The following is a 22,718-nucleotide window of genomic DNA, read 5'->3' on the forward strand; positions in this document are numbered from 1 at the left end:
CTTCATCTCCCTCAACCTTCTGCCTCACTCTTCCCCCTCCTCAAATAACACTTCACTGCGCCTCACCAAATCACCATCAAACCTTTTGTCCGCCCCATTCTTCCCTTTCTCCAAGCTGTTCTGAAATCTTTGACACACCTTCAACAGCTCTCCCTACCTCTTCCTCCTCTTCCACATCTTACCCTACCGCTCCCCCCTCCACCCCCCATTCTGTATCCGATGCTCCCCCTTCCTCTTCTTTAACAGTATGGACCTCAAACATCCGGGGCCTTCGCTCAAACTTGACTGATCTCTCCATACAGGTTGCTTCTGACAAACCAGACGTGATCTGCTTAACAGAAACTTTCCTCCTTCATGATGTCTCTGATTCCTTGGTATCTCTCCCAGGTTACTCCCTCCTCCGGTATGATAGACCTGAGCCTCGTCCTGGAGGTGGGGTTGCTATCTTTATTTAAAAAAACTCTCTTCCTCACTCGCCCTGCACTGCCCTCTCTCCACCTCACCCCCAGGAATATCTTTGGCTACGGCTGCCCCTTCGCTCCCACCTTTTGTTCATATGTGTGTTGTACCGTCCACCAAACAGTGATGACTCCATCTACATCTCGCTGTCTGATAATATGGACCAACTTCTATCTACCCATCCCAACTCTCTCTTCCTCATATGTGGTGATTTAAATTGTCACCATGCCAGTTGGCTGGGTGTGGGTACCGCTCTCACCAGCCATGGCTCTTCAGCAAAGGACTTCTGCGACTCAAGTGACTGACACAATCTGTCAATTTCCCGACCCGGATCTCAGTCAACGGAGCATCTTCTCTTCTGGACTTGGTTATGACTAACTTCCCTGAAAATGTCTGCTGCTCTTCTTCTGCGCCAATCGGCTCATCTGATCATGTGCTTGTCAAAGTGGACATCTCTCTGACCATTCTCAGAGAGCCTCCTCAGCGTCGACGAGTCTGGCATTTCACTCAGGCCGACTGGCACGGTCTTCAAGCAGCCATCAATCATCTGGACTGGTCTCCCATCTCCACTGCCTCTGACATCAATTCATCCTAGGAATTCTTCCAAAGTAAATTGCTCTCTCTCATGCACAGATTTATCCCAACTCGTCTTCAGTTGTCATACCCTTCCTCCCGTCCATGGTACACGGAATCTTGTGGTGAGGCTGTTGCCCTGAAACAACTTGCTTTCGTCTCCTGGAAAGCAAATCCAACGGAAGGAAATCTCATTTCCTTTCACAAAGCCCGAAACAAGTGTGTGTCCACCCTCAGGAGAGCCAGGAAACAATATCTCTCCGTTCTCAAGACCGAACTCTCTTATCTGTCTCCCTCTTCCAAATCCTGGTGGCGTCTGGTCAAATCTGTTTCTTGTGTTTGTTCCCCCTCCATCCCCTCCCTCACCTCAAACTGCTACACGGCTGACTCCGCACGTGAAAAAGCTGAATTCCTCAACTCTGTGTTTGCCTCTAAATCTTGTGTCCCATACCCATCCCTCTCTGGACCAACCGTACCCAGTCGTACCCAGCTGCTCCTGGACTCTGTGTCCTTTCCTCCTGACAAGGTGGAAACGTTTCTGTCAACCCTCGACTCTGATTCTGCAACTGGACCTGACGGCATCAGCCCACGGGTCCTAAAATCCTGTTCTTCACCTCTCACTCCCTCTCTCTGTTCTCTTCACCCTCTCTTTTGCTCAAGGTCATCTGCCATCTGCTTGGAAATCTGCCAACATCACCGCTTTGCACAAAAAAGGTGCAAAAACAGATCCCAGCAACTACAGACCAATCAGCCTTCTCCCAATTATCAGCAAAGTCATGGAATCCATCATTGCTTCAGATATGAAATCTTTCCTCTTCTCCAATGGCTTGATCTTTGATCATCAATTTGGTTTCAGACCTGGTCACTCTACTCTGGACATGCTGTTTCTGCTTTCTCAACAATGGATGGAGGTCCTCAATACCAAACAGGAAATTAGAGCTGTCTCCCTTGACATATCACGTGCCTTCGATACGGTCTGGCACCCCGCTCTGCTCACCAAACTCTCCTCTTTTGGTATCCATGGAAATCTCCACGCATGGCTGGCAGACTTCCTCTCTAGTCGAAGTCAACGTGTGGCCCTGAATGGGTTTCTCTCATCTCCTCTTCCTGTTCAGGCTGGAGTTCCCCAAGGCAGTGTTCTGGGCCCTGTGCTCTTTCTCGTCTTCATCAATGATCTCTCTGACTCTCTTGAAAATCCTCTCTATCTCTTTGCTGATGACTCTACTCTCTGTCGCTCCATTCCTCATCCCTCAGATCGGCAGTCTGCAGCCTCCCCACTCTCTGCAGACCTGGATAAAATCACAGACTGGGCAAACAAGTGGAACATGTCTTTCAATCCTGACAAATCTCACACTCTTACGATGTATCTCCGAAAAGACCGACTGGAAAACCTTCCCATCCACTTTCTGAATAATCCTCTCCAAGAAGTTCTGTCACTCAAGCTTTTGGGTCTCACTATCTGCCATGATCTTTCCTGGAAAAAACACATTTCAAATCTGGCCTCCAAAGCCAGTCGCCGAATGGGCATCCTCCGTCGTGCGAAGTCCTTCCTTGGCACACCTGAGCTCCTCACCACATACAAGGCTTTCATCCGCAGCTCAATGGAATACTGCTCTCCCCTGTGGGCTGGTGCTCCTGCCTCACACCTAGCTCGTCTTCACGCTGTTGAAACCAAAGCATTCAGAATCATTGGAATCTCCCGCGATGAAGCTAACTCCATGGGCCTCTCACTCACTCACCGCAGGCAGGTTGGTGGTCTTTCCGTCTTCTACCGACTCCTCTCTGGCCTTGCCCCCCCCAGCTCTCTCTGGGCTCTGTCCCGCAAATATTCGTACAGGTCGCACAAGATCTGCCTGCAACCCTCTTGTGGTTAAACTGCCAAAATCAAGACTCTCTGCTCACCTTCATTCCTCTTTTCTCCTGCCTCTGGAACAAACTCCCCCACTCTCTTCAATCCCACTCCACCCTCCAGGTCTTTAAAACAGCTGTTCACCACCATCTCTTATCTTCCCCCATCCAAAACCTTGATCTTTTCTACCCCCACTAATTTCACCCCAATTCCACTTTTTTGAAATACCAACTTCTGTCCTGGAAGTCCTTGGTGTCCTTGTGTTTTATACTTCTCCCACCACCCCCCTTCCCACACCTCCTCCCCCCAAGCCCTCTCCCTCCCACACTTCTCCCTGCCCTCAAATGTTGTGGTTGTGTGCTTCCCCTTCTCTCCCCATGTTGTCTTCCGCTCCCTCTTTTTGTATATTTTGTTTGTCTGGTTGATTTGTTTGAGAAGTAAATGTTAGCTCTTTCACGAGCCTCGATTCAGTATACAAAAAAAAAAAAAACAACTCTCCATACGTACGTATTATTATCAATAAATGATGCAACCAACTGTAAACCGGTATGGATCGACAGTTATTCCACGACAGCAGATAGCAAGAGTTCACCCAAGACAGACAACCTTCGGGAGGGTGGGGGGGGGGGGGGGCAAATGAAGTGCTACAACCTCCATCACATGACTCTTAGTCCTCCTGTCAAGTTTGGTTGAGATTGGACAAGTAACGACAGAAAGTATTGCAGTCAAAAAAAAAAGTATTTTTCTCAATTTATCCTCCCTCCAGCATGCACATGCATAATAACACCACCAACATACAAATGGAATTTGTGCTGTTCGCATTTCAAAGTTATTTTTGAATGCGTGAGTAACTTACATCCAACTCCTTGGTAAATGGCTGAAAATCCTTGAATAACGTAAAGGTAATGTCCTCCCAAAACTCTTTCCTGCACGTCGGGTACACACGGGCATAAATAAATCACGTTAAAACATCACACGCAATACACATCAGCCCGACATGTTTGTCAAATACAAAATATAGTGTGCAGAGAGATATTGTTCACTGTAAGTGTGCAAACAGGTGCATCGAAGAAACTGCAGGCACGAGAAGAGCAATATTTGGATTTGTCACGTGTGGTTGTGCCTCAGTAACATTCAGTTCAACATCGCTCATGCGATGATTGTGCTCCTGGGAGCTTCAACTTCTTCAAACAATTAGAGGTTCATGTATGAAGCCCAATGGTCAGAAGATTGCCGAATCCACCTGTCTCTTACCTACGACAGTGTCACCGTGCAGTATCGCCTTTTCGTGCGCCGACTGTCATCGGCCAAGTGAGCGACGGTGCAGACCTCGATTATGGGCCCACAGTTATTTTTACATTTATCTGGAACGAGCGTGGCTCGCTTCACCACACGTCGCCGCAGAGGCACAGGCTCGTTTAAAATGAGGATAACGACCTGACTGAACTTGAGTGGCTGTGTTGTCATGATTTACACCAATCATAATACAAACATTTATTTTGCACACATTTATTTGTAATATCGGTGATATTATTTATTTATAATTTATTTGTAATAAAAAAAAGGTTCAAGTGGTGAAAAGCTCTGAATGGTTAAGGGTCCAATCAGTCTGAAGGGTTTAGCTGAGGATAATGACTGTACCTGAGTTGCTGTCTTGTCGTGATTTACACCAATCAGAAAACACAAATGTATTTGTCGCGTATGTGATATGACATTTTTATAAGCAATTCAAGTTGAACCTCACCACAACGTAATTCAAAACATGTCACCACAACGTAATTCAAAACATGTCACCACAACGCAATTCAAAACACCTCACCACAACGCATTTCAAAACACCTCACCACCACTAATTCAAAGCACCTCACCACAACGTAATTCAAAACATGTCACCACAACGTAATTCAAAACATGTCACCACAACGCAATTCAAAACACCTCACCACAACGCATTTCAAAACACCTCACCACCACTAATTCAAAGCACCTCACCACAACGTAATTCAAAAACCTCACCACAACGTAATTCAAAGCACCTCACCACAACGTAATTCAAAGCATCTCACCACAACGTAATTCAAAGCACCTCACCACAACCCAATTCAAAACATCTCACCACAACGTAATTCAAAACCCCTCAACAAAACGTAATTCAAAACACCTCACCAAGGAATTCAAAACACCTCACCACCACAGAAACAAAAGTTTGAGGGAATAGTTCAGTGACAACACAGACACTGCACAGATATACGTATACATACACATATATTATTTGCTTCCATCGTCAGTAAACTTGAGATTGTGGGGGTTGTTGCAGGAGGAGAGATGTTATTTGTGTGTAGGTTTGGGAATGGTGCAGCATGCATTGAGTGCATGCTCAGTAGCATTGGCAGCAAGAAGATACAAGTGGCAGCATGATCAGGTGCTGGTGGTGGTAGTGCAGATGTTGCAACAAGAGGTGCTGAGATCGAGAGAGAGAAAAATGGAGAAGGAGACCGATGGGGGAGAGGTGTTGTTTGTCAAAGAAGGCCAAGTGGTAAGAGGTGGAAAGGGGGGAGGTGGAAAGCACTAAGGCTGCCAGATGCTTGTGGTTGGCAGGTGGTGGCAGACCTAAAGCCACAATTGGTATTCCCAGAGGAGATCTGTGTGACAAGGTTGCGGCCTGACCTCGTCATCTGGTCAGGTGCAACAAGACAGGTCATCTTAGGGGAATTGTCTGTACCTTGGGAAGAGAACATGGAGGAGGTGCACGAGAGGAAGAGAGGAAAGTACAGTGAGCTGGAGGCAGAGTGCCGGGAGAAGGGTTGGCAAGTTTCTTATCAGCCATTTGAGGTGGGGTGTAGAGGGTATATTGGCAATTCCTTTTCTGCATTTCTTGCTCGGCTTGGAGTGTGTGGGACAGAAAGAAGGAGGATGTGTGACAGAGTGGCCCAGTTTAGGCCGAGAAAAATATATTTCCGGTCTCTTGTCAACGCGTGCATCGATTTTGACCCTGCACATCAACAAATTTTTTTTCTTCAAATTTCCAACGGTACCGACAACAGCGCGCGCCTGTTGTTGACGGGCCGGCGCGCTATCCCGGGACATACGGGTCTGTGAGGGTCGCCATCGGTTGGTATCGACGTTCGCGCACGGTTCTCCCCAACAAAACTACGTTTAGTTTGTCCAAATCCAACCAGCCGTTCCAAAGATATGAGTAGTTTTATGTGCCGTGCCGTCATGAATCCAATCGTCTGGATATTGTCATTTATTGAAACCAAGACGTTCTTTGTCAGGTTCGTGTGAAGCAACCAGAAGGCCGAGAGGGATGCAGGTGGTATCGTTAGTTAGGCCTGAATCCTATCTCGTTTGTCATTAAATTGTAAGTGTGTGATAATCTGGTGGACTGGGAGAAGAGATCGTGGGAGACCATCGGCCTGTTAGACCACTTGCGCATGCGGTGTTGACGCGATCGACGCATTGGAATGATTGACGGTACGGCGAGGCGATCTCGAGAACGAAATGGCGGTCTATAATATGCTTGAAGAACTTAATGATTTTCAGAATAAATACATTTTAAAATAACAAGGTTGTGTTCATTATTTACAAAAAGGCCTACCTGTCCCATTGGCTATCTTTAATTTCTCTCTGGACGGCGCCACGGCAGATGAGGATGACCGCGAGTCATGAGGACACAAAAAACAATGAAGGAGCTGCGCTCCAACGCGAGTCGAAAGAATTGACGCGACCAAAGACGGAATTCGTCCGAGTTGCTTTATTGAAACAAAACAGCTCAGGTATTCTAACAAAAGCCCGTTTATCGGGCAGCAATATATATACACATTTATGTCGGGAAGTTTCCCCGGCAAAAGCTATACCGGGCATGCCCGGGTGTCAAGGGCGAGCCTTGGAAAGGCGAGTCTGGACCTGCCCGGGCGTGTTTGGCTGCGGCCTGGCAAGTCGAGGCTGGGCGTGCCCGGGCGCTCTGGACGAGCACTGGAAAGGCGAGAGCGGGCATGCCTGGACGCTCTGGGCGAGCCCTGGAAAGGCGATAGCGGGCATGCCCGGACGCTCTGGGCGAGCCCTGGAAAGGCGATAGCGGGCATGCCCGGACGCTCTGGGCGAGCCCTGGAAAGGCGATAGCGGGCATGCCCGGACGCTCTGGGCGAGCCCTGGAAAGGCGAGAGCGGGCATGCCCAGGAAAGACGAGATCGGGCGTGCCCAGGAGGTTCGGGCGTGCCCGGGAACAGTGAGTCCGGGCATGCCCGGGAGAGGCGCGTCTGGCCGTGTTCTGGCCGGTGCAAGGCGATTGTGTGCATCCAGCGGTAACCGCTACACAAGCCCCTCCAGAATCGACCTGCACCGGCAGGGTCAATTTAAGGGGGGTCCGGATGACCCGGCCGAAGCGACCCCTGGAGGGTCGTGGGGAGGGGTCCGACGTGGTGGTGGGTGGTCGAGCGGGGGGAACTGTGGACGGGGGGCGGCCTCACCGCAGAGGAAGGGCCAACCGTGGTGGTCGGTCGACGTCCATGTGCGCCGGTTTGAGGCGGTCCACAGAGATCCGGTCCGACCGGCCGCCAACGTCGACGACAAAGGACTTGTCGCCCCGTCGCAGGACCCGGAAGGGCCCGTCGTACGGCGGCCGGAGTGGCCCCCGGTGCGCGTCATGACGCACAAAGACGTACTCCGCTGTGCGAAGCGCCGGGGGGACGTAGGACTGGGGGCCACCGTGGCGGGACGTTGGCAAATCGGCGGGCGGCCTCCTGGAGGTCCGAGCGCTGGTGTGCGGCGGACCAGGGACTGGTAGCGTCGGGCACGAACTCGCCCGGGACGCGGAGCGGCTGGCCGTAGACGAGCTCGGCGGCGGACGCCCGGAGGTCCTCCTTGGGGGCCGTGCGGAGGCCCAAAAGGACCCACGGCAGCCGGTCGGTCCAACCGTCGTCCTGAAGGCCGGCCATGAGTGCGGCCTTCATGGAGCGGTGAAACCGCTCGCACAACCCGTTGGCTTGGGGGTTGTAGGCCGTGGTGCGGTGCAGCGTGACCCCCAACGAGCGGGCGACCGCGCCCCAAAGTTCGGACGTGAACTGTGGGCTGCGGTCGGTCGAGATGTCCGCCGGTGCGCCGAAGCGCGCGACCCAGGTGGCGATGAATGCCTGCGCCACGTCGGCGGTAGTGGTGGAGGTGAGGGGCACGGCCTCCAGCCACCTGGTGGTCCTGTCCACCATGGTGAGCAGGTGGGTGAACCCCCGCGATGGGGGCAAGGGACCCACCAGGTCCACGTGGACGTGGTTGAAACGACGTGCAGGCACGGTGAAAGGTGCCAGCGGGGCCTGGGTGTGGCGGTGGACCTTGGCCCGCTGGCAGGCCGTGCAGGCGTTGGCCCAGTCGCGGACGTTCCGTCGAAGGCCGTGCCAGACGAAACGCGCCGACACCAGCTTCTGAGAAATTTCCGGCCCGGGTGAGAAAGGCCGTGGATGGAGGCGAAGATGCGGCGCTGCCAGGAAACGGGCACGATGGGGCGATGCTGGCCCTGGGAGACGTCGCAGAGCAGGACGGTGCCCGCGAAGGGGATGTCGGCCAGGCGGAGGCCCGTGTCTGCCGCCCGCACAGAGGGCCTGCACCGAGGTGTCGGTGGTCTGGTCGGCCGCCATGAGCGCGAAGTCCACGCCGAGGTGGACCGCGTTCGCGCTGGCCCGAGAAAAACAGTCGGCCACAGCGTTGTCTTTGCCGGCGACGTGGCGGATGTCCGTGGTGAATTCCGACACGGCGGAGAGGTGGCGCTGCTGGCGGGCCGACCACCGCTCCGTGACTTTGGCCATTGCGTAGACCAACGGCTTGTGGTCGACGAAAGCCGTGAACGGGCGGCCCTCCAGGAGGTGTCGGAAATGGCGAACGGCCAGGAATAGACCGAGCAGCTCGCGGTCGAACGTGCTGTATTTTAACTCGTTCGGTCGGAGCTGCCGGCTGAAAAAAGCGAGTGGCTGCCAAACCCCGTCCACCCATTGTTCATGGACGGCGCCCACCGCGTAGTTGGAGGCGTCCGTAGTGAGGGCGATGGGCGCGTTGAGCACCGGGTGAGCCAGCAGCGTTGCGTCGGCGAGAGCCCGTTTTGCGCTCGCGAAGGCCGCGTCCATGGCCGCGGACCAAACGATGTCATGCTTGGCCGGCTTGCCCCGGAGGGCCTCGTAAAGGGGCCGCATGAGCTGAGCAGCGCGGGGCACGAATCGGTGATAAAAATTCACCATGCCGAGGAACTCTTGTAGGGCCTTGATGGAACGGGGACGCGGGAACGTGGTGATGGCCTCGACCTTGGTCGGCAGCGGCACGGCCCCGGTCTTGGTGATGCGGTGGCCCAAAAAGTCAATGGTCGTCGTGCCGAAGTGGCATTTGGCCGGGTTGACAATTAAGCCGTGCTCGCTGAGGCGACCGAACAGTGTTCGGAGGTGGAGGAGGTGCTCGGCGCGGGACGTGCTGGCGACGAGGATGTCGTCCAGATAGACGAAAATAAATGGCAGGTCACGCAGCACGCCGTCCATTAAGCGCTGGAACGCCTGGGCAGCGTTCTTGAGGCCAAACGGCATCCTCAAAAATTCGAACAGGCCGAACAGCGTGATGACGGCCGTCTTCGGGACGTCGGCCGCCCGGACAGGTACCTGGTGGTATCCCCGTATCAGGTCAATTTTGGAAAATATGACCCGTCCCGCCAAACGGGCGGAAAAGTCCTGGATGTGCGGGCTCGGGTACCTGTCGGGGGTGGTAGCGTCGTTGAGGCGGCGGTAGTCGCCACACGGGCGCCATCCGCCCCCCGGCTTTGGCACGATGTGCAGTGGTGAGGCCCACGCGCTATTGGAGCGCCGCACGATGCCGAGGTGCTCCAACGCGTCGAACTCGGCCTTTGCCACGGCGAGCTTGGCCGGGTCGAGGCGGCGGGCCCTGGCGTAGACCGGCGGGCCCGTAGTGGGTATGTGGTGCTCGATCCCATGCCGCACTGCGACGGCCAAAAACGTCGGCCGTGTGAGGGCCGGGAATTCCGCGAGCAGGCGAGCGAACTCGTTCGCCGTCGGGAGGGCGCACGCCAGTTCGGTCGGCGCAGAGCTGCTCATCGTGCACGCCAGGGAGCTGAAGGTCTCGGCGTTGACAAGGCGACGACGTTCGACGTCGACCAGCAGCCCGTGCGCGCAGAGGAAGTCGGCGCCCAGCAAAGCTATGGGGACGCAGGCGGTCACAAAGGTCCACTGAAAGCGCTGGCTGCCGAAGCAGAGGGTGACGTTGCATGGGCCGAAAGTGCGTATGGCCGAGCCATTAGCAGCGACCAAAGAGGGGCTGCAAACGGCGTCCCACCTGTCCTGCTCGGAGGCGGGTATGACGCTCAGTTGGGCGCCGGTGTCACAAAGGAAACGCCGCCCGGACGCTTTGTCCCGAATAAAAAGCAAGTTGCCCGAGTGGCCGGCGCTCATGGCTGGGAATGAACGCCGGCCCGGCCGTTTCCCGACTTGCCGAAAGTGCACGGGGGTCGGCACGTCCGAGCCTTGTGTCCGAACCTGGCGTGGTAATAACACCACGCCTGGTCAGGTGGAGGCCCCGGCCGTCGTGTCGGAAGCAGTCGGTGCGGCCGCCAGTTTCACCGGCAGTTCGGCCTCCAACCGCGCAGGGCGCTCGGGCGTCGCCTCGGACGGCGGCAGGCTCCAGGTAGCCGCGCCGATGTGTTGGCCCGCCGAGGAGATCTTATCGGCTTCCCTGGCGAGGGCGCGGGGATCGGTGATCGACATGCCAGCCAGGGCGAGGCGTACCGGGTGAGGCAGCTGGCGAAGGAACAACTCGCGGAACAGAAAATCCGGAGAGTGCTCACCGAGCAACGAGAGCATATAGTCCATGCGCTAGGACAGGCGCGTGTCGCCGAGCTCGGGCAGGTCGAGCAGGCGCCGTGCGCGTGCCGCCGGTGAGAGGGTGAAAGCGTCGAGGAGGAGCGTCTTCAGCGCGTCATACTTGTCGGCAGCCGGCGGGTGCTCGAGGAGGCTCAGGGCGCGGGCCACGGTGGCGGAACCGAGCGCTGCCATGACGTGGTGGAAGCGGGTGTCGTCCGCGGTGATGCCTCGCAGGGCGAACTGGGAGTCCGCCTGGGCGAACCAAACAGCCGCGTGAGCCTCCCAGAAGGTAGGCAGTTTAAGAGTCACTGCCGTGTCCATGTCGGTAGGTCACCAGTGAAGGAGCTGCGCACCAACGCGAGTCGAAAGAATTGACGCGACCAAAGACGGAATTCGTCCGAGTTGCTTTATTGAAACAAAACAGCTCAGGTATTCTGACAAAAGCCCGTTTATCGGGCAGCAATATATATACACATTTATGTCGGGAAGTTTGCCCGGCAAAAGCTATACCGGGCATGCCCGGGTGTCAAGGGCGAGCCTTGGAAAGGCGAGTCTGGACCTGCCCGGGCGTGTTTGGCTGCGGCCTGGTAAGTCGAGGCTGGGCGTGCCCGGGCGCTCTGGACGAGCACTGGAAAGGCGAGAGTGGGCATGCCCGGACGCTCTGGGCGAGCCCTGGAAAGGCGATAGCGGGCATGCCCGGACGCTCTGGGCGAGCCCTGGAAAGGCGAGAGCGGGCATGCCCGGGAAAAACGAGACCGGGCGTGCCCGGGAGGTTCGGGCGTGCCCGGGAACAGTGAGTCCGGGCATGCCCGGAGAGGCGCGTCTGGCCGTGTTCTGGCCGGTGCAAGGCGATTGTGTGCATCCAGCGGTAACCGCTACAACAACACCTTTATATGTGCAATCCACGCTTTTCAAAAAAAAACAAGAAAAAAAAAAGCCGCATCACCGCATCAATTCTGGAACTTTGGTCTGACCAGAGACCAGCAATATATTTGTGTGTGTATGTGTGTATGTGTGTATGTGTGTATGTTGCAGGAGTGGGTGTGGTTTTGCATGAATGTGTTTTTGTTTGAGTGGTGCATGTTGTAAGGGTCGGGGGTCGATTGTTTTTTTAGTTTTTGTGTGCGAGTGAGCCGGTGGGAGGCAGTTGAGTCTGGGAATGGAGGCAGTTTTGTTGTTGTAGTCTGTGTTCTCACTGGCTGGGAGTGAAGGTATGCACGCATCCAGGTGTAGCTGCTGCAGGTAGAAGCGTATGTGCCCCTGCTGGCCCACCTTAGCTGACCGTATCGAGGTTGAAGGGCCGAAACGGGATGATGCTGAAGACCCCGACTGAGGACCCGGTCAGTGAGGCACATTTGAGACCAGGTGTGTTTTGAAATCAATTTTATATATATATATATATATATATATATATATATATATATAATTATATATACATATACATATATATACATACTAGCAGAAGTACCCGGCATTGACGGGCGGGGAGAGGAGGAGGGGGGAGGGGAGGGGAACGGGGGGAGGGAGAAGAGGGGGGGAGGGGAGAAGAGGGGGAGGGGGAGGGGAGAAGAGGGGGAGGGGGAGGGGAGAAGAGGGGGAGGGGGAGGGGAGAAGAGGGGGAGGGGGAGGGGAGAAGAGGGGGAGGGGGAGGGGGAGAGGGGAGAAGAGGGGGGATGGGGAGGGGAGGGATGGGAGGGGAGGGGGGTGGGAGGGGGAGGGGGGAGGGGAGAAGAGGGGGGGATGGGGAGGGGGAGGGGGAGGGATGGGAGGGGGAGGGGGGAGGGGAGAGGGAGGGGAGAGGGGAGGGGGATGGGGGAGTCAAGTCGGAAGTCATTGTCGTCAATTGAATGTCGCATTTATTTTTTATTCCCTATCAAATGGCATTGGTCCCGCATTCCGAACCCGGAAGTCATTGTCGTCAAATAAATGTTTCACTCTCTGTCACATGCCGTTGGTCCCATGTCAATCGGATGAAGTTGAAAAATTAACGTTACGAAGTTTCTCTGGGACGTATTGATTCTGAATATGAAGTTGAAAAATTAACGTTCCGAAATACGCTGATGACGTCATAATTTTAAAACGTGAAGTTTTTTAAATTTTAAGGTGTTGCTCTGAGACGTACTGATTCCGAATATGCCTTTGGTTTTGCTCTGCGATGAGTAGTTCTCGAGTTATAAGAGGACAAACAAACAAACAAACTTTACTGCTTTATATAAATAGATATACAGTATATATATATATATATATATGTATATATATATATATATATATATATATATATATATATATATATATATATATATATATATATATATATATACATATACATAATATAATACATACATACATACATACATATATATATATATATATATATATATATATATATATATATATATATATATATATATATATATATATATATATATATATTATATATATATATATATATATATATATATATATATATATATATATATATATATACATACATATATACATATATACACATATATATATATATATATATATATACATATATATATATATATACATATATATATATATACATATATACATATATATATATATATATATATATATACATATATATATATATATGTATAGAAACCTTGACTTGAAATAAGTGAAACCTTGACTTACGAGTTTAATTCGTTCTGTGACCGAGCTCGTAACTCAATTTGCTCGTTTCTCAAATTAAATTTCCCCATTAAAATGCATTGAAATGCTATTAATCCGTTCCAGCCCGCCCAATACCACACCAATTTTTTTTTAAATATACAGTATACAGTATTATAAAAATATCTCGCGCTTTATATTTCACCTGTATGCAGCATACAAGTTGGCAGGATGGCCTGGACTGGAGGTACGCACACTTGACTCTAACTGTCCAGCCTGGTTTGAATCCCGACCCAGCTATAACGTGTCATGTGTGAATCACAGGCAGGGTGATTCATCAATGTGTGTACCGCTAAACTGGGTGCCCCGTTTGCGTCCCATTAGTTGTTGGATGTTAAGGATCTCACCGTGTTTTCCACAAAGAGAAGGCGAGCTATCGCCGGCACACTGAACAAGTTGTGGCCTGGCATGCTCTTCTCCTCTGCGTTATATACGTCCTCCTCAGCATCTTTTCCAGAAGAGCCCTGTCTCGTCACAGTTGAAGATTTGCTGGGGGATGTATCGTTCGGCTTCTATCAGTTCGGCAAAAGTTATAATAAAATCTTCAGCTGCCTTCACATCCGCCTCACCAAGTCGACAACACGCACACCTCGCTCATGTTTTTCGACGATTGCGTGTTTTATATCCAAGCACATCATCCTCTTCTTCTTCTCAGTACTGCCCTTGGCACTCAATTTCTTAGGACCCATGGTTTAAAACTAAGAAATTTTCCAAAATACCCAAAATGCGAAAACAAAGCAGCAGCGATATACGGCAGAGATGCTTGCACGGCAAGATAACCACGTGACCGGAACCCACCTGGTGGCGGGTGGCATAAGCTCCAAAATAACCAAAATGCGAAAACAAAGCAGCAGCGACATACGGCAGAGATGCTTGCACGGCAAGATAACCACGTGACCGGAACCCACCTGGTGGCGGGTGGCGTAAGCTCCAAAATAACCAAAATGCGAAACAAAGCAGCAGCGATATACGGCAGAGATGCTTGCACGGCAAGATAACCACGTGACCGGAACCCACTTGGTGGCGGGTGGCGTAAGCTCCAAAATAACCAAAATGCGAAAACAAAGCAGCAGCGATATACGGCAGAGATGCTTGCACGGCAAGATAACCACGTGACTGGAACCCACCTGGTGGCGGGTGGCGTAAGCTCCAAAATAACCAAAATGCAAAACAAAGCCGCAGCGATATACGGCAGAGATGCTTGCACGGCAAGATAACCACGTGACCGGAACCCACCTGGTGGCGGATGGCGTAAGCTCCAAAATAACCAAAATGCGAAAACAAAGCAGCAGCGATATACGGCAGAGATGCTTGCACGGCAAGATAACCACGTGACCGGAACCCACTTGGTGGCGGGTGGCGTAAGCTCGTAACTCAGATCTCAGCTCGCATCTCAAAGCAATAAACGCCCGAGCGACGGCTCGTATCTCGGAAAACTCGTAAGTTGGTGCACTCGTAAGTCAAGGTTTCACTGTATATATATACATATATATATATACATATATATATATATATATATATATACATATATATATACAGACATATATATATATATATATATATATATATATATTATATATATATATATATATATATATATATATATATATATATATATACATACATATATATATATATATATATATTAGGGTGGTGCTCAAAATATATATTTTTAAATATTTACTGGGACATGGCTTTATGTTGTTCCTTTTGTTCCAAAATGAAAAGACACCAAATATGAAAGCAATCTGATTTTATTTAGGGGTGCCACATCAGCCTTCAAACTAAAGGTGTCTACAAAACTTTTCTATATATGGATCTAAAGCAAAACCAGAAGTTTGTTTTATGAAAATCCACCCTCCACTCACTTTCTATGTATTCCAGCAAACACAAGTTACAATAGCTGCACAAATAGCACTATATTGCTATTGTTAAGTGGTCCTCCCGGTGACTACCTGGTCTCGGTGACCCCCGGACCGTGAGAGGAACTCCGCCAGAAAGATTTATTATGTATGCGCTTTCGTAACGCAATCAATATGAATTCCAACCAAGACAAAACCCCACACCAAGGATCCGGAATAATCAATGATATATTCCCCGAGCAATCAACCATCAGCAATCAATAGTACAAAGATGTAAACTCATCTACATTAACTCTAAGATGGCCATCTTATACATTCCTCACGTGAGCCCCACTCCCGACTCCCTCCGTGGTCAATGTCTCTCACAATGTCTCCGTACTCCTGTAGTTCGATCTCCGCACGTGGGCGGTTGAACGGACCCTTCCTGACGTGCTTTCACCGGGCACGTCCCGTACCGGGAACAACGGCTGCAGCGCGCACCTCCTGGCCAAGCAAAGCGGGTAATGTAAAGCAGGCAAAGCAACACGCGGCTTGCCCAGCGCGCGCAGCCCCAGGTGCGACCCGTACGCGGCCTTGTAGACGGCGAGGCGAACTGTGCCAGCTGCTTGGTTTCGTGCACGAACCCACAGTGACTTGACGTGTCAAAGGGTAGTTACACGTCCCGGTAACTCCTCTCGCCAGACAGGCTTTGAAACACCGATTCTCTTACGTTGCTCAATCGATACCGCTCGCGTCCGAGCTTGGCGAGGAAGAAGAAGAATCGTCGCGTCTCCAGGACCTCATGTCTTTTCTTCTTCCGTTTCCGGTCTCCTTTTTCTCAGAAGGGCTCCTGACCCTTTAATCACAACAACCTTTAATCGACTACACATTGATAAGCAAAGCCCGGAATAGTCATTCACATACATTCACATAAATATTTAACACTATGAAAACTCAAATTCAATGATAACAATCCAAATGTTCAGTTCATAAAATGAAGAGACACCATATCACATAATATTAAAAAACCCAAATATAATGAGAAATGTAACTCCTATTTCTGGGCCTGTTTCACCACTGTTGCCTTCTTGGCATCGGGGTACATCTTCCTGTGAGCAGCAACAACTTGGAGCAGAGCTTGCTTTTGCTCTTCATCCTTTGTAAGGAGCTTATTGTAGTCTTGTATCAATGCGACACCCCTTTCTGCCCTGTCGTTCACCACGACTAAGCCACTGGCGGCTTTCTTTGCTTCCTGAAAGCTGGTTTCTTGCTCCCATGAACCAGGATCCTTATCCATCCAATCAGTTGGGGGTCCCTAGGATGCTGAAGAAATGCTTGGTGTGTTTTGTTATGAGGCCAGCGATTGACAGGGCGGTTCCTCGTTTGATAGCTGGTCTCTTTGGAGAGGGGTTTTCACCGTCATTTTTCAATGCTTCAATCATATTGATCTTGCTTTCTTTGTCAATTCTGGTGTCAAAGAATGCAAATGCCACTAGTACTGGGCTCATGTACCACGTGTGGCGGCCAAGTGCCTTCAAGGCTGCCTGAGCCATCTTATGATTGATTTGTTCAAACTTTTCCAACTTCTTGAAGAGGTTAATGTCATTCAGGGGAGCCTCAATAGCTTGTGGAGCCCGAACAACTTCTTGAAGAGGTTAATGTCATTCAGGGGAGCCTCAATAGCTTGTGGAGCCCGAAACCAAGCCTGTACATACACAAGGCAGACAAAAATGTTGAAGGCTCGGAGTTCTCTCGCCTCTCGAAGTGTCAAGTGGAACTCTGACCGAAACATGAACACCTGTAGTGAATATAGTGCTTTTGCCATCCATCTGGCTCTGTGCATTGCTCCTGGAGCCATGATCCGGATTCCACGAGGTGGGATTCCTCCCATGTAGATGACAGTCAGTTCTAGGAGTTCACGATAATCATCTCGTGGCTGCTGATCTTTCAAACACAAGAGCAAATTCCAGAGCTTCATCCATCATGTCATTGTTCTGTGCAAACTCAGCTGCCGTATCAGGATCTGTGAATCCATTTTTTGGTTGGTGATGGGCAATGGAAGGCCACTTCGCCTGAAACCGCTTAAAAAGCTGGATGTCAGGGCCTGATGAAGGACCGAAAAGAGTGGTGAAAACATCTCCCAGAATGATTTCGTGCGCATGATGGCGGCAAGCCAAATGAAGTAGTTCAGTCTGTAGCTTCTTTTCAATGAGGACAGCAGCCCCTCCACGAACACCTGAATTGCTGGCCGTTGTGTCAAAAGACAAAGCCTTCACCTTGCCCACAAGGTTCCAGCTCTTCAGTGTGTCCACTACAGCGGTTGCCATAGCTTCTCCTCCACCGTCAGGTAACTTGGGAACATTCAACAGCTGCTCCATTCCATGGTACTGGTTGGACACAAGGATTGGAAGACGATCCACCTTCACATGCACAAAATCTCCAGTGACATCGGGAAGCTTTCCATCCCAATGGACCACTAAAGGACCCTGCACATTATGATGAAATGCTTCTTTTATTTCGTCCATGGTTTTGCATCGATGCATCATGCGATTCCGCCGCACTGTCCATCGGTTCAGTGCCAGCTCTGCAGGATCCCATCCTACTGCTCTACAAATGGATGCCAAGTTGTGGACAGCCATTCGGTCACTTGTTTTCGTACGATCCAAAGAAGCTACGACTTCAGGAGTGACAATGTTGATAGGCCTTCTTTTCTTGGGACGAGATATCCCACCATCAGATGATGAAGAACCAGCCTGTGCCGTGGTCTCAGAGTCAGAGTCTGAGTCTGTGACTTCCATAGCAGTAGCACCCTTCATGACCATTTCCTGTCTCTTATTTTCCTTCTCTGCCTTAGTCTTCTCCTTTTCTTCCCTTTCTTTCTTTCGCTTCGTTTTTGCTTCCAACACAGTGTCTACAGATCCCATTGAAGCCTTCCTCTCTGAGAATTGATCGTGAAGAAACTTCCTGTCCTCGGGGTTGGTGATTATGGCCTCCGAATCTGCATGCCTAAGATCAAACGTCTTCTCCAAGGAGGCCTTGAAGGATGCTTCCTTTTTCTCTTGGGTCGCACCACCCCGCTTTGCACCTTTTTGGAGGCTCCTCCATTCTTCATATAGCCTCTCCAAACGATGGATGCAGTGCTGCTTCGTCGTTGTAGGTAGGTGAGCTTTTTCCCAGAACTTCACAACCTCTTCAATGGTGAGGGTTGCACTCTCCCGGGCAGTGCGATTCTCCTTCTTCAGGTGATGGAAAAACAGGACAAGAGATTGATGCACAGTCGGGAGCTTGGCACCTTTGATGGCATCTCCAGAAGTGGACCCAATGAGATACACATTATCCTGAGCCCGAGTTTGCAATGAAACACTGGTACTAGCACATGCCATATCTGCAAAATAAGCAAGAATGTGGGTAAAATCCTGTTAATTCTTACTCCACAGGGTCACTCTCTACAAAAGAGCCACAGTCAATAAGTTAGGCCTCCATATTACACACTAAAAAAGCGTACCCCTGACCCCGGGAACCTGTACAAAACGTGCATGAAAATTGCCCAGATAGTGATGATAGGAAGTCTCAAAACTGTATGTATAATATATTGTATATAACTATATATATAATGTATAATGTGTATTTATGTATATTTATATTTACTATATATTTATTTTTAATATTATATTTAATGTATATATATAATTATGTATTTATTTTGTGTATATACAGCCCAAAAAATGGGAATTCCTATTTTTGCATGGGGGAAAATTCATCACTGATGTGGCACCCCTAAATATTATTGGATTCCATTCAAATTTGGTGTGGTTTCCTTTGACACCAGAAGGAACAAATATAGACCATGTCCCGGAGAAAATCTGCATTTTGATTTTTTGAAGCCCACCCTAATTATATATATATTGTTGCGGATATGGGATTTGCATCCATCCATATCCGCTTGTAAATATTCCCCTATTTCCTCAATACTTCCCAACTATCCCCAATCCCCCATTCCCTAGTCCCATTTTCTGTAAACAACACTCTGTAGACCCGACCTCCCCCTATTTCCCCCATTAAATGTCGCATCCAGGTCCACCGCATCTCACGTAGACAACTATAGGACATCTTGCTAGTTATTCTTAGTCTATGTCAGTTAAGGATTCGTTTCCATTAATTCTGACCCTTCGTTGCACCAGAATGTGATTGTATGGCACCGTTAGGAAGTTTAGGACCTCCCAATACCTCCCCGCAGCTCTTCCTCACGGTTCAGAAACAACAACAACAACAACAGCAACGGCGGCGGCGTGCACAGGGAGTGCGCGTCCTCACTCCGGCTTGGTTGGTAGGGGGTGTTGGGAGGGCACGAGGCCTTCCCCACGAGCCGCCATCAAACATGTGCTCGACGGGGTTACCAAATAGGGGCTCCCTGTCAGCTCCTCGTCAAGGGCGGAGCCCGGTAACCCCTGCACCCAATGGAAGCGGCGGACCGATCCCATCTGGGGCGGAGCCAACCAGCCGAGGGCGTGTCACTCCCCGTTGAGCATGCGCAGCCGAGGGAGTGGTGACGTCAGATGCGCGCTGAGCTTGAAGCAAGAGAGACGTCCCTTCCGAGCGCAGTGAGACCTCCCTGCATCTCTTGGACCGTGCTTGATCCTGCCCCCGAGCCAAGGTGCACCTTGTGCTATCGACTACCTGTCCCTTCCTGCCATCAATCCCTGTGTAAGTCAGCCTTGTCCCGTTTGTCTGTGGTCTGTCTGGGCTAAGATAAGATTGTATTTAAGTGCCTATCTCTTCTGTGTCTTTACCTCATTACCTTGTAATCTACCCCTTTTCTCCACCACTAATTATACCCTCCTCCGGAGGTCTTGAGAACTGTACCCCTTGCGTCGTTTCATTTATCCCAGTCGTTGTGTCCTTTCCAATCATTGATTTAGCCTAGCGCGATTTGGCCAACGTTCGGGTGGAATCGGGTGAGTTGGGGAAGAATCGGGGGAACTGTTAGGTCGCGGCAATACCACCGCTCGGTAAATAACATCTAATCCGCGATCCGTAACAATATACATATATATATATATATATACATATATACATATATACATATATACATATATACATATATATATATACATATATATATATCTATATATATATATAAAACACAGTTTGTGTGTGTGTGTGTGTGTGTGTGTGTGTGTGTGTGTGTGTGTGTGTGTGTGTGTGTGTGTGTGTGTGTGTGTGTGTGTGTGTGATGTTACCGATAGACTCCTAAACGGAGAGGCTTACGTGCTTGATATTTGGCATAGACATGGCCATTGAGCCTGGGACGAACATGGCCGAACTCAAAATATTTGACGATCCATATTTTTTATTCATATTTACCTCAGCGCATTTCAGCGCATGGAATCAACGGAATCAGAGCAGGTGGGCGCTGATTCGCTCAGAGCGATCACGTGATGACGCTATGACGCTATGAACGCTATGACAACAAAAATTGCAATGACGCTATGAAACGCTATGAACGCGATGACGCTATGAAACGCTATGAAGCTACGAACGATATGACACTATGAAAAAAAAAATCGCTATGACGCTATGAACGATATTAACGCTATGACGCGATGAAAAAAAATAATCGCTATGACGCTATGAAAAAAAAAATTGCTCGCTTTACCAAGGGACTCGCTCTCCCCCCGTTCCCCTCCCCTCCCCTTCCCCCTCCCCCGCCCGGCAATGCCGGGTACTTCTGCTCGTATAAAACCACCTTAAAAAAAGGCAATGCCGGGTACTTCTGCTCGTATATACATATATATATATATATATATATACACATATATATATATACACATATATACATACATATATACATACATATACATATATATACACATATATACATATATATATATACATATATACATATATATATACACATATACACATATATATATACACATATACACATATATATATATACAAATATATATACATATATACATATATATACACAAAGAATTAAGTTAAGCACCCCTACACAACGAATTAAGGTAAGCACCCCCTAATATATATTCTTTGTGTATATGTATACATTGGCATATATTCTAAGGTATGTGAGATCAAATAATGATTGGTATGACATTAGCAATTATCCATTGATGAAATTGAGTGATCAAAGTGAAAAAAAGTGATTGGTTGAGTCAGTGAGCCGATCACGTGGGTCCTACACACGTTATTGACGCAAAGATCGCTAGAGGTCTTCTCAGAACAATGACTGTACGTTAGAAAACATAAACGTCATCCACACTGTCCGTGATGGACCTATAGCTCCATACTTAAATTGAGGTGAAAATATGCCTAAAATTCCCAAAAAATTTCACCTTAAATTATTCAGAATAAAATATTGAAAACGGCATGATTGTTATGTTTTTATGTGACCATAATATCACTTCTCCAGAAAATATAGCAATATCATGGGTATATTACACTGTTTTGACGACAACAAACTTGTAATGTGCGAGGTTGTACAAAAACGGGGGGGGGTGCTTAACTTAATTCTTTGTGTATACAGTGAACCCTCGTTTATCGCGGGGGTTACGTTCCAGAACCCCCCGCGATAAACGAAAATCCGCGAAGTAGCGACCATATATATATATTTTTTAAATATATATTTTAAAGCATTATGAACTCCCCACACTCTTATTAACCTTTCCCATACTCTTATAAACACTTCCTATACTCTTAAACACTTTTTACACTCTTAAACATACGTAATTTTAACAACATATAAAATTCTAATGGGTACTCACCATTGAAGATACTGTAGCTACCTATGGGTTCCCCAAGCAAGACCAGCATCAGAATCTCCTTGCTCCAGCCAGTGACGTCACCGGCGGGGATTCCCGGCGCGAGAGTGGCTGGTCACGTGACCGCTAAAGCGTGCCGCGCTTTGCGGGTATAATCAGCTACACCTGTTGATCACGTGACCACCGATTCACCGAAGCACGCCACGCTTGAGAGGCTTGGCTTTCGGTTTCTGGTTGTGCTTTATAATGCAGCCCGATAAATGGGCTTTTCAGTGTTCCCGAGTTGGTTTTGAGAATAAATATCTTATCGGACGAGTTTGTGTCTTGCCCGTCATTTCGTCCGTATCAAGCAAGAGCCCCGGCTCTTCAATACTACAACTTGCGTGATGAAGATGATGATGAATTAGCTGTGCAGTACTGATGACGATGGAAGGTGATGACGATGATGAATGTACTGGCGTTTTCCATACGCACGACTCTTTGTCTACCCTTCTACTGTACACTATGTACAGTATTTTATTTCTTGTAATATGTTTTAAATACTGTATTTTTCTTATTTCTTTACGTTTTTTAATTTTTTAGGCGAGAAAATGCTTATTTTACCACAAAAATATTTAAAATAATAGTATATAAAAATACATTTATACTGCAAAATCCCACGATATAG

The 22,718-nt window shown here is 49.2% G+C and overlaps 1 protein-coding gene across 2 annotated transcripts in view; it reads right to left on the reverse strand.

Annotated features, from left to right (window-relative positions):
- Nucleotides 1-22,718, reverse strand: part of LOC137416913 (nucleoporin NUP188) — a 182,123-nt gene that overhangs the window by 17,169 nt on the left and 142,236 nt on the right. For both annotated transcript variants that reach the window (XM_078767875.1, XM_078767876.1), the window contains exon 29: nucleotides 3,738-3,807. In XM_078767875.1, the coding sequence (XP_078624001.1) occupies nucleotides 3,738-3,807 (70 nt within the window). The remainder of the gene's footprint in view (nucleotides 1-3,737; nucleotides 3,808-22,718) is intronic.

The sequence above is a fragment of the Myxine glutinosa genome, chromosome 13 (genome assembly GCF_964187855.1).
Source record: "Myxine glutinosa chromosome 13, kmMyxGlut1.1, whole genome shotgun sequence".
Lineage (NCBI taxonomy): Eukaryota > Metazoa > Chordata > Myxini > Myxiniformes > Myxinidae > Myxine > Myxine glutinosa.